The sequence below is a fragment of the Agelaius phoeniceus genome, chromosome 5, assembly GCF_051311805.1.
Source record: "Agelaius phoeniceus isolate bAgePho1 chromosome 5, bAgePho1.hap1, whole genome shotgun sequence".
NCBI lineage: Eukaryota > Metazoa > Chordata > Aves > Passeriformes > Icteridae > Agelaius > Agelaius phoeniceus.
Window position 1 is genome coordinate 72,563,395 of NC_135269.1, and position 12,754 is coordinate 72,576,148.

The 12,754-nt window shown below is 43.0% G+C and overlaps 1 protein-coding gene and 1 long non-coding RNA gene across 3 annotated transcripts in view; one reads left to right on the plus strand and one right to left on the minus strand.

The window, feature by feature from the left end:
* Positions 1-4,567: 4,567 nt before the first annotated feature.
* LOC129119440 (uncharacterized) lies at positions 4,568-9,719 on the minus strand. The gene is made up of 2 exons (XR_008534119.2): positions 9,462-9,719; positions 4,568-5,693 (listed from the first exon to the last, which is right to left on the minus strand). It is a non-coding gene; the product is annotated as an uncharacterized LOC129119440 (long non-coding RNA).
* Positions 9,720-9,770: 51 nt separating this feature from the next.
* COPG2 (coat protein complex I subunit gamma 2) overlaps positions 9,771-12,754 on the plus strand; it is a 37,749-nt gene continuing 34,765 nt past the window's right edge. The window contains exon 1 of one of the 2 annotated variants that reach the window (XM_077179301.1): positions 9,771-9,903. In XM_077179301.1, coding sequence (XP_077035416.1) covers positions 9,867-9,903 — 37 coding nt within the window. In that variant the 5' untranslated portion in view covers positions 9,771-9,866. The remainder of the gene's footprint in view (positions 9,904-12,754) is intronic. The other variant, XM_054631196.2, reaches the window with a different exon arrangement.

Below are 12,754 nucleotides of genomic sequence, written 5' to 3' on the forward strand. Positions count from 1 at the left end.
TAAGCACAACTGGGTGAGAGTTTGCACTGGAGGATTGTGATCCCTCCAGGAGGGAAGGGCACTTCTTTTGCAATACCTTCCCATGAAAATCCTCGAGCCTTTCCATGAGAAACCAGAGCTAGGGAATGATTGGCTGTTCAGGAATACACTCAGTGCACGGGGCAGCTCAAGCTCTGCGTGGGGACAAGAGGACACGGGCTGGGGACAAGAGGACACGAGCTGGGGACAAGAGGACATGAGCTGGGGACAAGAGGACACGAGCTGGGGACAAGAGAACACGGGCTGGGGACAAGAGGACGTGAGCTGGGGATAAGAGGACATGGGCTGGGGACAAGAGGACACAAGCTGGGGACAAGAGAATGTGAGCTGGGTACAAGAGGACACGAGCTGGGACAAGAGGACACGAGCTGGGGATAAGAGGACACGGGCTGGGGATAAGAGGACATGAGCTGGGGACAAGAGGACGTGAGCTGGGGATAAGAGGACACGAGCTGGGGACAAGAGGACACGAGCTGGGGACAAGAGGACACGGGCTGGGGATAAGAGGACACGGGCTGGGGACAAGAGGACACGGGCTGGGGGTAAGAGGACACGGGCTGGGGACAAGAGGACACGGGCTGGGGACAAGAGGACACGAGCTGGCACTGACCAGCAAAGGGACAGGGAACTGTGGTCCAGCCAAGTGACCGCACACTCAGAGCCACGGCAGGAGCTGAGGAATGCAGAATTTTCCATGCTTGGATTGGGTGTGCAAAGCCAGGGGGTCCTTTGCCTCCTGAGAGGCACCAGCTTGAGCTGTTGTTTTATTATTTATTTATTGCACTGAGATTACAATTATTTAAGGGTTGAGACATCTGAGGCTCTGCCATGGCAAATGTGGAGTGAGTGGTCTGAGCCTGTGAGTGTGGGGTGCAGCTGGGAAGGAATTCCCAGCTCAGGAATTGTGAGTTCCAGAGTGGCTCTGGGGTGCTCAGACAGGGAATTTTCCCTGATTTGTAGGATCATCCCACCAAGCCTTGCCAGGTCCCTGTCTCAGGGAGCCCTTTGTGCACTCCCCGAGCTGCAGCATCAAAGGATCCTTCCCACCCAGCACCAGGACAAGGATGTGATCCCAAAGCATCCCTCCCTTGGGGCAGGGAGAGCAGCAAGGGCTGGACACAGCATCTGCATCTCCAGAGGAATTCAGCACCCCACATCCAAGCTCATGCTTTAGGGCTTGTCTGTTTTCAAGGGCTTGGAACATCTGAGGAGCAATTTTTGGGCTGGGTTGTCACCAGTGGCTCACCACCACCACCATCAGTGGAATTGGCAAAATGAGATTTTAATATACATTTCATAGAATTATGGAAAGGTTTGGGTGGGAAGGGATCTTAAAATCATCTTTTTCCATCCCCTGCCATGGCAGGGCCACCTCCCAGTGTCCCAGGCTGCTCCAGCCCCAGTGTCCAGCCTGGCCTTGGGCACTGCAGGGATGCAGGGGCAGCCCCAGCTGCTCTGGCAATCCCAGCCCAGCCAGGAATTCCTCATTGCCAAGATCCCATCCCTGGCTGCCCTCTGGCACTGGGAGCCATTCCCTGGGTGCTGTCCCTGCAGGCCTTGGCCCCAGCCCCTCTGCAGCTCTCCTGGAGCCCCTGCAGGCCTGCAATGTGCTGGAAGCTCTCCCTGGAGCCTTCTCCTCTCCAAGTGAACATTCCCAGCTCTCCCAGCCTTTCCTCCCAGCTGCTCCATCCCTCTGATCATCCTGGTGGCCTCCTCTGGATTCTCTCCAACGTTCCATGTCCTTGGCTCAGTCCATTCAATTATTTATCACATGGATGAAATGAGCACCAGGTCAGAATCAATTCAGAATTATTAATATGGAGACTGGGGGTGGAGAGGGTGCAAAAGGATGAGGGCACAAAAGGTTTTAGCAGCATTGAATCATTGACTGATTGAACATTTACATGGACAGGGTTTGCTCCAATTCCAACAGCCAGTTAATTACAGATCCCAGATCCCTGCTTAACACCAGGCCCTCTGCACCAGCCCCTTCAGCCTGGAGAGGAGAAGGCTCCAGGGAGAGCTTCCAGCACATTGCAGGCCTGAAGGGGCTCCAGGAGAGCTGCAGAGGGGCTGGGGCCAAGGCCTGCAGGGACAGCACCCAGGGAATGGCTCCCAGTGCCAGAGGGCAGCCAGGGATGGGATCTTGGCAATGAGGAATTCCTGGCTGGGCTGGGATTGCCAGAGCAGCTGGGGCTGCCCCTGCATCCCTGCAGTGCCCAAGGCCAGGCTGGACACTGGGGCTGGAGCAGCCTGGGACACTGGGAGGTGGCCCTGCCAGGGCAGGGCTGGCACTGGGTGATCCTTGGAATCCTTTCCAAGTCATTCTCAGATTCCCTGATTTCCCATAAGTCATCAGGAAGTTTCCACCCTGGCACAACCCAAGCTGGGAATTACTGGAAGATTTTTTTTTTTTTCAGAGCTCTACTAACAATGGTAGATTTCCACCTGGGATGATTCCAGGCTGTGACACTCCAAGCCTTCAGGGAATAAGGGATTATCTCTTGTTCCTCACCTTGCTCAGGCACCTGGGGCTCTGGATATGGACAATTGTCCCACCTTTTCCATGCACGAGTCCCTGGGGGTCAAGGGGTGCTTCCCTGTCCCCCTGGTTTGGTGAAGGGACACTTCAGCATCCAGGTGGGAATTGCTGAGGCCCCCCAGCACTGCAGGGAAGGGGAAGCTGGGGGGATGCAGCAGCACAGGTGGAATGTTGAGGAGTTCCAGGTTTCTCCTTGGATGCAGCTCATGGAAGGGTTGTGTTCTTGGATGTGACTCTTGAACTGCAGATTCCTGGGTAAAAAAAGCTGCATTTTGAGTCAGGACTAGAGATTAGTCCAGTGTCCAAAGGAAGACAAACTCCTTGTTTTAAAGCACCAGGGATGAGGATCCATCTCCTTCCAGGATAAAAATATTCCTTTGCATTCTTATTCCAGAAACAGAAACCAAAACTCTGCTCCAAGGAGCAGAATGGTACTGTAGTCATTAATAATTGTTTTTGGTTTTTTTGTTAATGATTAATCATTAATCAGCTTTTGTTTTCCTGGGAGGATTTAAGCAGGATTTACCTAATTTCTTATCAGCTCTCCCAGGTTCCTGCACTGAGTACATATAACGTGCTCAGGATGTGAGTTCATGCTCCCAGGAATACTTGGGACTGTGATTCATTCCCAATAAGTCAATGTGTCAGGGAAAATGGTCCCAAGAAATGGTCTGTGTTGGGCAGCCTGGGATGGTTTCCCATCAGGGTTATTACTCTCATTTTAATTAACCTACTATTAATCCAGCAAGAAGCAGTTGCTGGGCCCAGATTCTGTCCCAAGGCAGCACTGCCCATTGTACTTGGAGACACCTGGAAAAGTCCAAATATTGCCCTGGAAATGGAGAGGGATGGAGAAAGGAAAAAATTCCAGTGGTAACATTTTGTGTCATGGGAATTATGAATTGGTTTTTTTTAGTGAGAGAAGGAGGAGAAGGAGAAGGAGAAAAGGATGGAGAAGGAGAAAAGGAAGGAAAAGGAGAAAGAGAAGGTGAAAAGGAAGGAGAACGAGGAGGAGAAGGAGAAAGAGAATGAGAAAAGGAAGGAGAAGAGAAGGAGAAGGAGAAAAGGAAGGAGAATGAGGAGGAGAAGGAGAAAAGGAAGGAGGAGGAGAAGGAGAAAAGGAAGGAGGAGGAGGTGAAGTAGAAGGAGAAGGTGAAAAGGAAGGAGAATGGCGAGGAGAAGGTGAAAAGGAAGAAGGAGAAGGAGAAAGAGAACGAGAAAAGGAAGGAGAAGAAGAAAAGGAAGGAGAAGAGAAGGAGAAGGAGAAAAGGAAGGAGAATGAGGAGGAGAAGATGAAAAGGAAGGAGGAGAAGGTGAAGGAGGAGAAGGTGAAAAGGAAGGAGAATGGCGAGGAGAAGGTGAAAAGGAAGAAGGAGAAAAGGAAGGAGAATGAGGAGGAGAAGGTGAAAAGGAAGGAGGAGGAGGTGAAAAGGAAGGAGGAGAATGAGGAGGAGAAGGTGAAAAGGAAGGAGGAGGAGGTGAAAAGGAAGGAGGAGAAGGAGAAGGAGGAGATCCAGTGTTAAGCGTTGCAAGGTCATTTTCTCATAAAAGCTAAAATACAGCACATGTTACACTTGCTACAGTTTTACAAACAAACATTTCCTGTTTTGGCTGGGATTTGGCAGAATTGGTAAAAATAAAGACACCGAGGTGTCTTTGCTGCATGTATGACCTCAGGCTAGGGAGATTCCAGCCTTTCCAGAGCTTCCCAAGGGGAATCTCTCCCTGCTGGAGCGGCAGGGGTGCCCTCAGAGCTGAGGAATGCACCAGGGGGGCTGGCCTGGGCTGGCCTGGGCTGGGCTGGGCTGGGCTCAGGGGATCTCCGGGGGATTTTTGGGTTTCAGTTTCCCTGTGAGGGAAAAGCACCCGTGAAACCACTGGGGTATTTTGGCCACGGGGTTGCTTCACCTTCTGGTCTGGGAACTTTCAGTTCTCAGATGTGAGGCTGCTTTTGAGAAGCAGCCTTTTCCCAAAGAGATGAGCAGATTTTGGTGCCAAGTTTTATTTAATCCAATCCAATTCAATTATTTGATGCTGCTCTAGGAGGGAAGAGCACTGACAAAACAGGAGGTTGTGAAAATTCCAGCTGCAGGCTTGGAAACATCCTCTCTTCCCTGAAATAACATTCCCAGAGGGTTTCTCCTGCAACAAAATGAATTCATGCATTGTTTTGTTCCCTGAGGGTGAGAAGGAAGAGGGAAGATTTGTATTTTCACCCTCACTTTCTAGGAATGAATAAATGTCCATCACATGGGGTTTGTTTCCTTTTCCCCTTCTATTATTAATTCCAATCAGGTGGGGAAAGCCTTTCCTATTTAAAGTTTATCTTTAAAGTCAATAATTATCAAATTCCACTTGGCTCTGCTGTCAACAGCTGTGAATCCTGATAGCTTGGGAATCTTCAATATAAGCCTGAATATAAATCACTGGAAAAACTTGTACAAAAACCCAAATATTCCCCTTGAGATTAAAGCTGGGATGTTCTCCTTGACCTCTACAAGCACTTGAAGGAGACAATGAGTTAAGAGGAAGAAAAATTACAGGAAAAACTTGCTCGTGACATTTGCTGAAGGATTTGCTTTGGAACAATTCCTCTTCCTGCAGGTGGCTGAGATGCCACAGTCTCAGGTTTTAGGTGGAAAGCCCGGAGCTGGGGCGTGGCAGGAACAGCTTTAGCTCCTGGAGGTGGCAGCAGGGCTGGGAGACATCCACAGCTGGCCCTGGGGGTGGTTGTTTTCCCTCCTCACCCTGGGGATAAATACCCTGGCTGTGGGATAAAGATCCACGGCAAAGCTTTTCCTCAAGGCTCCTGCGGCTGGGGAGGTGCTAAACAGAGGCTGGGGCTCCAAAATTGGGGTTTAGGTGGTTCTGTCCCCATCGTGCTTTTGGAGGTGCAGTAGAATGTGAGGAAAGACAGAGTAAGCTCAGTGGGGAGAGTAATTGAAATAGTAAAATAATAGCTTTTAATTAAAGGTGCTTCAGCAGAGGATTAAGGGGATGCTGCTGCTCCTGGAGCTCACCAGGGGTGGCACCACAGCCTCACCCCAGCCACGTTCAGGGTGGGACAACTTCAACCATGAGACAAGAAGGAAACGGGAATTCCAGGAGGGTCCTGAGCAGATCCAGAGAAGCAAACATGAGATGAAAAGTTGCCCTCAGGGTTTATTGAAGGCTGTAATGTAATATTATATTATATAATGCAATATGGAATACCTATTGTATGTAATATATAACATATATAACATATATAACATATATAACATATATAACATATATAACATATATAACATAACATATAACATAACATATATAACATAACATATATCTAGAATATACTATACAGTCTATTAAATATTATATTATACTGTAATATATGATATTATAGCATTATATTATATCATATTATATTCTATATTGTGATGTGTAATACATCTAATGTTATACATATATAACATATAACATATTTAATATATGATACTTTATAATTAAATATAATTTATAATATATGAAAAATATAATAAACATAACATCCTTTAATATATTAAGTACATTAAATAGATTTGTAGATTTGTAGATTTATATTTATATATTTATATTTTATATATTTTATATATATATTAAATGTATTTAATAAAGAACATATAATATATTTTATATATTATAATAATACATGTTATAAGTGTTATATGTAATATAATATATAATACATATAATATGAACAATAATATATATAATTTAGTATATTATGTAAAATATATGTAATATATATTATATAATATATAACATATAAAATAAAATTAAAATATAGTATTTTAAAGATAATAGATAATATATTACATAATGTGTATTATATATTAATTACACATTATACATTATATATTATATATTATATATTATATAATATATATTATATATATTGCACATAACATATTATATTACATATAAAATATATTATATATTATATATATTCTTAAAAAGAATGTATTATATATCACAGATGTTCAGTTTGCCCTGCATTTCCCTGTCCCTGGGGTTTGGAATGCAGCACACAATTCCCGTTTGGAAAAACAAGGGAAAAGTGGGGCAGCTTTTAGATGGAAGTTCCTAAATCCCTCAGGTCAGCCCATAAAATCCTGTCTGAGATCGGTCAGCACTGCCAGTCTTCTTTCCCAGAGGGATGGGAAACACTTCTCCAGACTGGAGACCCCAAAATGCTGAAGAGGAAATGGGGAAGGGAAAGCAGAAATGGGAATGGGGAAGGGAAAGCAGAAATTTGAAATAATCCCTGTTGATTTAAAATGAACTCCTATTTCATTCACTGAATGAATTCATTCACCACTCCAGTCTCTTTATCTGGAAGCCATGGAGTTTATCTGCATTTATTTACTAGGGGGTTATTCAGGGGAAAATAATTCTGTCAGGAGTAGGATGTAGTTCCACTTGAGCAGGATGTGGCAGCAAAGGCCTCTCCACTCTTGGTGTCCTGCCCAGAGTTGCTGCCTGGGCTGTTCAGCCTGGCTCAGCAGCTCGGGAAAGAACCAGAATTGAGAACTCATCAATTACCCCAGGTGTTTTCACAACTCCCTGCATCGTGGATTACAAGCAAGACAAGTCAGGAAAATAAGAGGGGATTCAGAAGTTTTTCATTGTCAGGTTCCTAAAATACCATGAAAAATCCAGCTTTGGAAAGAAAATGAAAAAATGGGCTCATGGCTTCGTGCTCCAGCCTCTGCAAGTCACTACTGCTGGATTCAACAGGATACAGGCTGGGACTACATTTTAAATAATATATAACATATTATATAATATATAATAAATATATAGTATGTAATATATAATATATAATATATAATTAATGTATAATATATAGTATAGAACATAGATCGTTTTATGTTATATAATATATGTTATATATTGTATATTATATATATTATATATATAAAAATAAAATTATACACATTATTATATGTATATATATGTATGTAATATATAATATATAATTCTATATTAAAATTATATTATTTATATTATATAATACTATAAATATATTATTATATAATATATAATAATATACATATATACATATTATATAATATATAATAAATATATAGTATGCAATATATAATATATAATATATAATATATAATATATAATATATAATTAATGTGTAATATATAGTATAGAATATAGATTGTATTGTTATATAATATATGTTATATATATGTTATATATATATATGTATATATATGTATATTATATACATTATTATTATATGTTATATATTATATATTATATATTTTATTTTAGGAAATGAACCCATCCTGCACCCCCCTTGTTTCAGAAACCCCTTTGTTGTTGGTGTTTAGAGGAGCAAAACAAAATCCTTCCCTTACAGCCTCTGCTCCAAGCCATGAGCACTGGAATTTTTACCCACCCAGGGCAGTTCACTGTCCCATTCCAGCTTTAGCCCCTGCAGTCCCACCCTGCTTGTTTTTCTCTCTCCAGCCCACGGGGTTTGTGCTCCTGGGCTGAGATTTGGGGCATTTGTCCTTGGTGCCCAGCTGGAGCAGGAATTGTTTTGTCTCCCTGCTCTGTGCACAGAGCTCACCATCCCATAATATGGAGCCCAGACCCACACACCAAAGCAGCACAGAATGGGAAACATAGAAAAGCCAAACCCTGAGGCATTACTTCCCCTCTTTATTTATTCTAAATATCTACTAATAATAGGTAGATATTATACACCTAATAATAGATATTTAATAGCAGATAAGTATCAAACAATAGTAAACAACTATCAATAGAAACATCCACTAATAAACATCTAACAACAGATAAATATCTAAGAGGAAATAAGTATCTAACACCAGATAAATATCTAATAACAGTAAATATCCCAATTCCTCACATTTTAGGGAAAATTTATTCATCCCATTCCCAGCACTGCCCATGTCCCCAGGTGCCACATCCACAGGGTGTTTAACCCCTCTGGGAATGGGCACAAACTTTCCCAGGAAAGAATTTTCCCAACATCCAACCTAAACCTGCCCTGGAACAACTTTGAGCAGGTTTTTTTGCTTAAGGGGCTCAAATGCTTGGTGTGTTGTGAGAGTTCTGTGTGAGTTACACGTGAGTTACACAGGAATTACATGGGAATTACATGGGGGTTCCTTGCCAGTCACACATGAGTTACATGGGAATTAATTGGGAGTTACCTGTGAGTTAAACATGAATTGCACATGAGTTAAATGGGAGATTAATAGGAATCCTTTTTTTTTTTTTTTTTTGGCAATGGGCTCAAATAGTTGTTTTGTCTGGAGAGTTACATGAGAGTTACTTGTGAGTTCCTTGCAAGATAAGTGGGAATTACTTGGGATTTACATGTGAGTTACTTGCAAGTTACTCATGAGTTACATAGGAGTGACATGGGAGATTCGTGGGAATCCTTTTTTTTTGCCAAAAGCTCAAATGATTGTTTTGTCTGGAGATTACTACTGAGTTCCTTGTGAGTTACATGGGAATTAATTGGGAATTACTTGGGATTTATGTGTGCACTCCTTGTGAGTTACACATGAGTTATGTGGGGACATTAATGAGAATCCTTTTTTTTTGGCAATGGGCTGAAATGGTTGTTTTGTCTGGATAGTAACATGAGAGTTACTTGTGAGTTACATGGAAGTTAATTGGGAGATAATGGCAATCCTTTTTTTTGCCAGTGAGCTCAATGTTTTTTTTGCCTTGAGAGGTAACTGGTAACTTGTTAACATATGAGTTACATGTGATTTTTTTTTTTTTTTTGCCAAGGGCCTCAGTGCGTGATTTGTCATGGGAGCTAAAAGTGAGTTACTTAAGAGTTACACAGGAGTTACTTGTGACTTACCCCGGCTGTTGCCAAAGGCCCCAGAGGCTTGGATTGTCACGTGTATTCCACGTGAATTCGATGTCACTTCCATGTAAATTACACGTAAATTCATTGTGAACTCCATAGGAGTTCCCGTTCCTTGGCCAGGAGCGCAGATCGTTGACTTATTTATTTACTTTTCTCTCTGTCCGCCAGCGGAACCTCACTCCCCTCACAAAATAACGACGCGGCTCCTTTAAGAGGCGCCCTCACTCTGGCCCCGCCCCTCAGCGCGCGGTGGGGGCGTGGCTTGGCGAGACGGAAAGAGCCGGGGTTGATTGACAGCGCCGCGACCCAATCAGATGTCAGAGAGGGGGATTGGGGCGGGGCTTCCGGCGGGGCTGCTGAGGCGGCGGCGCTCGGAGGAAGGGGAGCGGGGTCGCCATGATCAAGAAGTTCGATAAAAAGGACGAGGAGTCCGGTACGGGGGGGTTGGGAGCGAGGGGAGCGGTGCTGGGGCCGGGAGGGGGCTGAGGAGACAGCGGGGGTTGAGGTGAGAGGGCTGCTGAAGTGAACGCGAGGTGGAGGTGAGGGAGATGCTGAGCTGAGGGAGATGGTGAGGGAGATGCTGAGCGGTGCTGGGGTGAGGGAGGTGCTGAGGTGAGGGAGATGGTGATGAAGGTGCTGAGGTGAGGAAGGTGCTGAGCTGAGGGAGATACTGAGCTGAGGGAGATACTGAGCTGAGGGGAGATGCTGAGGGAGGTGCTGAGGTGAGGGAGATGCTGAGGAAGGTGCTGAGGGGGGTGTGGAGGTGAGGGAGGTGCTGAGCTGAGGGGAGATGCTGAGGAAGATGCTGAGCTGAGGGATACTGAGGTGAGGGAGATGCTGAGGGAGGTGCTGAGGTGAGGGAGATGCTGAGGAAGGTGCTGAGGGAGGTGCTGAGGTGAGGGAGATGCTGAGGGAGGTGCTGAGGTGAGGGAGATGCTGAGGAAGGTGCTGAGGTGAGGGAGATGCTGAGGAAGGTGCTGAGGTGAGGGAGATACTGAGGAAGGTGCTGAGGTGAGGGAGATACTGAGGAAGGTGCTGAGCTGAGGGAGATGCTGAGCTAAGGGAGGTGCTGAGGTGAGGAAGATGCTGAGCTGAGAGATACTGAGCTGAGGGAGGTGCTGAGAGGTGCTGAGGTGAGTGGGATGCTGAGGGGGGTGTGGAGGTGAGGAAGGTGCTGAGGTGAAATAAAATTCCCGGAGCAGCCGTGGCTGCCCCTGGATCCCTGCCAGTGTCCCCGGCCAGGCTGAGCGAGCTGCGGTAGCGGACGGTGTCCCTGCTGATGCCGGTAGTGGACGGTGTCCCTGCTGCTGCCAGGAGGTGGAAGTGAATGCTCCCTAAACCTCCTTCCAGCCCTTCCCGTGGTTCTGTGGTCTCTCACAGCTCATGGGGAATTTCAGTTTTTCAGCTCCAAGGACTGACTGACAAAGTATTTCTCCCCTCTGGTGACAAATCTAAAGGAACTGGGGCCTCGAGCCCTGGAATGGCCGAGGCCAGGATGGACAGAGCTGGGAGCAGCCTGGGGTTGGTTTTTGGGTTTTTTTCCTATTTTTGTAAAGGTTGGGATCGAAGGGTTAGAGATGGTATTTTGTGTTTAGGCTTAGATGTTCGTTATTTTTTATTTATGTTACAAGTATTTAATTAAAAGTTATAAAATGATGAATTATTTGTAATATAAGGTTTATAAAGGTTAAACTATTTCATTAAGAAATTATATTTAAATTCTTTTTACTTTTAATTTAACAACTACTTATTTGGAGTTTGTAATGGGGACTTTTTTAATTACGAAGCCTTATTAAAACTTAGGAAGAAGAAGGTAAAAAAGAAGGATTAGTTACTGTTCTAAAATTTTAAATTTTGTTTTATATATAATTTATATAATTATATAATATCGCTATATAATATCGCTATATAATATCGCTATATAATATCGCTATATAATATCGCTATATAATATCGCTATATAATATCGCTATATAATATCGCTATATAATATCGCTATATAATATCGCTATATAATATCGCTATATAATATCGCTATATAATATCGCTATATAATATCGCTATATAATATCCCTATATTTTGTCCCTATATTTTGTCCCTATATTTTGTCCCTATATAATATCCCTATATTTTGTCCCTATATTTTGTCCCTATATAATATCCCTATATTTTGTCCCTATATTTTGTCCCTATATAATATCCCTATATTTTGTCCCTATATTTTGTCCCTATATAATATCCCTATATTTTGTCCCTATATAATATCCCTATATTATATCCCTATATTATATTTATTATATCCCTATATTATATTTATTATATTATATTTATTATATGTATATTTTTATAACTTATATAATTATATATAATTTTTACTTAGTGGTACTACATACTTCTAATTAAGCTATCCAGTTGTACTCTTAGTGTTATTAATGAATTTTGGGAATTTTTGCCATGGTTGTAGGTGAAATGTAGAGCTCTCCTGGGGGACAGAGTTTGTGAGCACAGGAAATATAATTAGTATTTATGTATTTATGACTCCAGCACCCTGGGACAGGGGGAGGTGTCCCTGGGCAGAGCCCTCCAAAGGTCTGCAAGTTAAATCCAGTTTCCTCCAACAACTGGTGCTGCTCTGAATTGGCTGTGCTGCTGCTCTGGGCTCCAGATGAGCCCAGCTGGGCTGCACTTGGTTCCATGTTCAGTTTCCTTCCTTGGGCTGTGAGAACGGGGAGGGAAGGAGCTGGAAATGAGGAGCTCCTGCCTGGGAGGGGAGCAGAAGGGAGCCTGGGGGGTATGGGCTGAGAAATGCCTGCAGTTCTGCCTCATGGCCTGGGCAGCAGCCCTGCTGTTGGGGCCTTCAGGGCTCTTGGTGCCTGCAGGAATAAAAACAGCTGGACTGGGAAATGACAGATTCAGAATTATTGTATTTTATTAATATAACATAGTATAGTAAAATATAATATAGTATAATAAAAACAGCTGGATGGGGAAATGGTAGATTTAGAATTATTGTATCTTATTAAATATTATATAGTATAATATAGTATAGTAATATATAACATAGTATAATATAGTATAGTAATATATAATATAGTATAATATAGTATAATAAAAACAGCTGGATGGGGAAATGGTAGATTTAGAATTATTGTATCTTATTAAATATTATATAGTATAATATAGTATAGTAATATATAACATAGTATAATATAGTATAGTAATATATAATATAGTATAATATAGTATAATAAAAACAGGTGGATGGGGAAATTACAGATTTAGA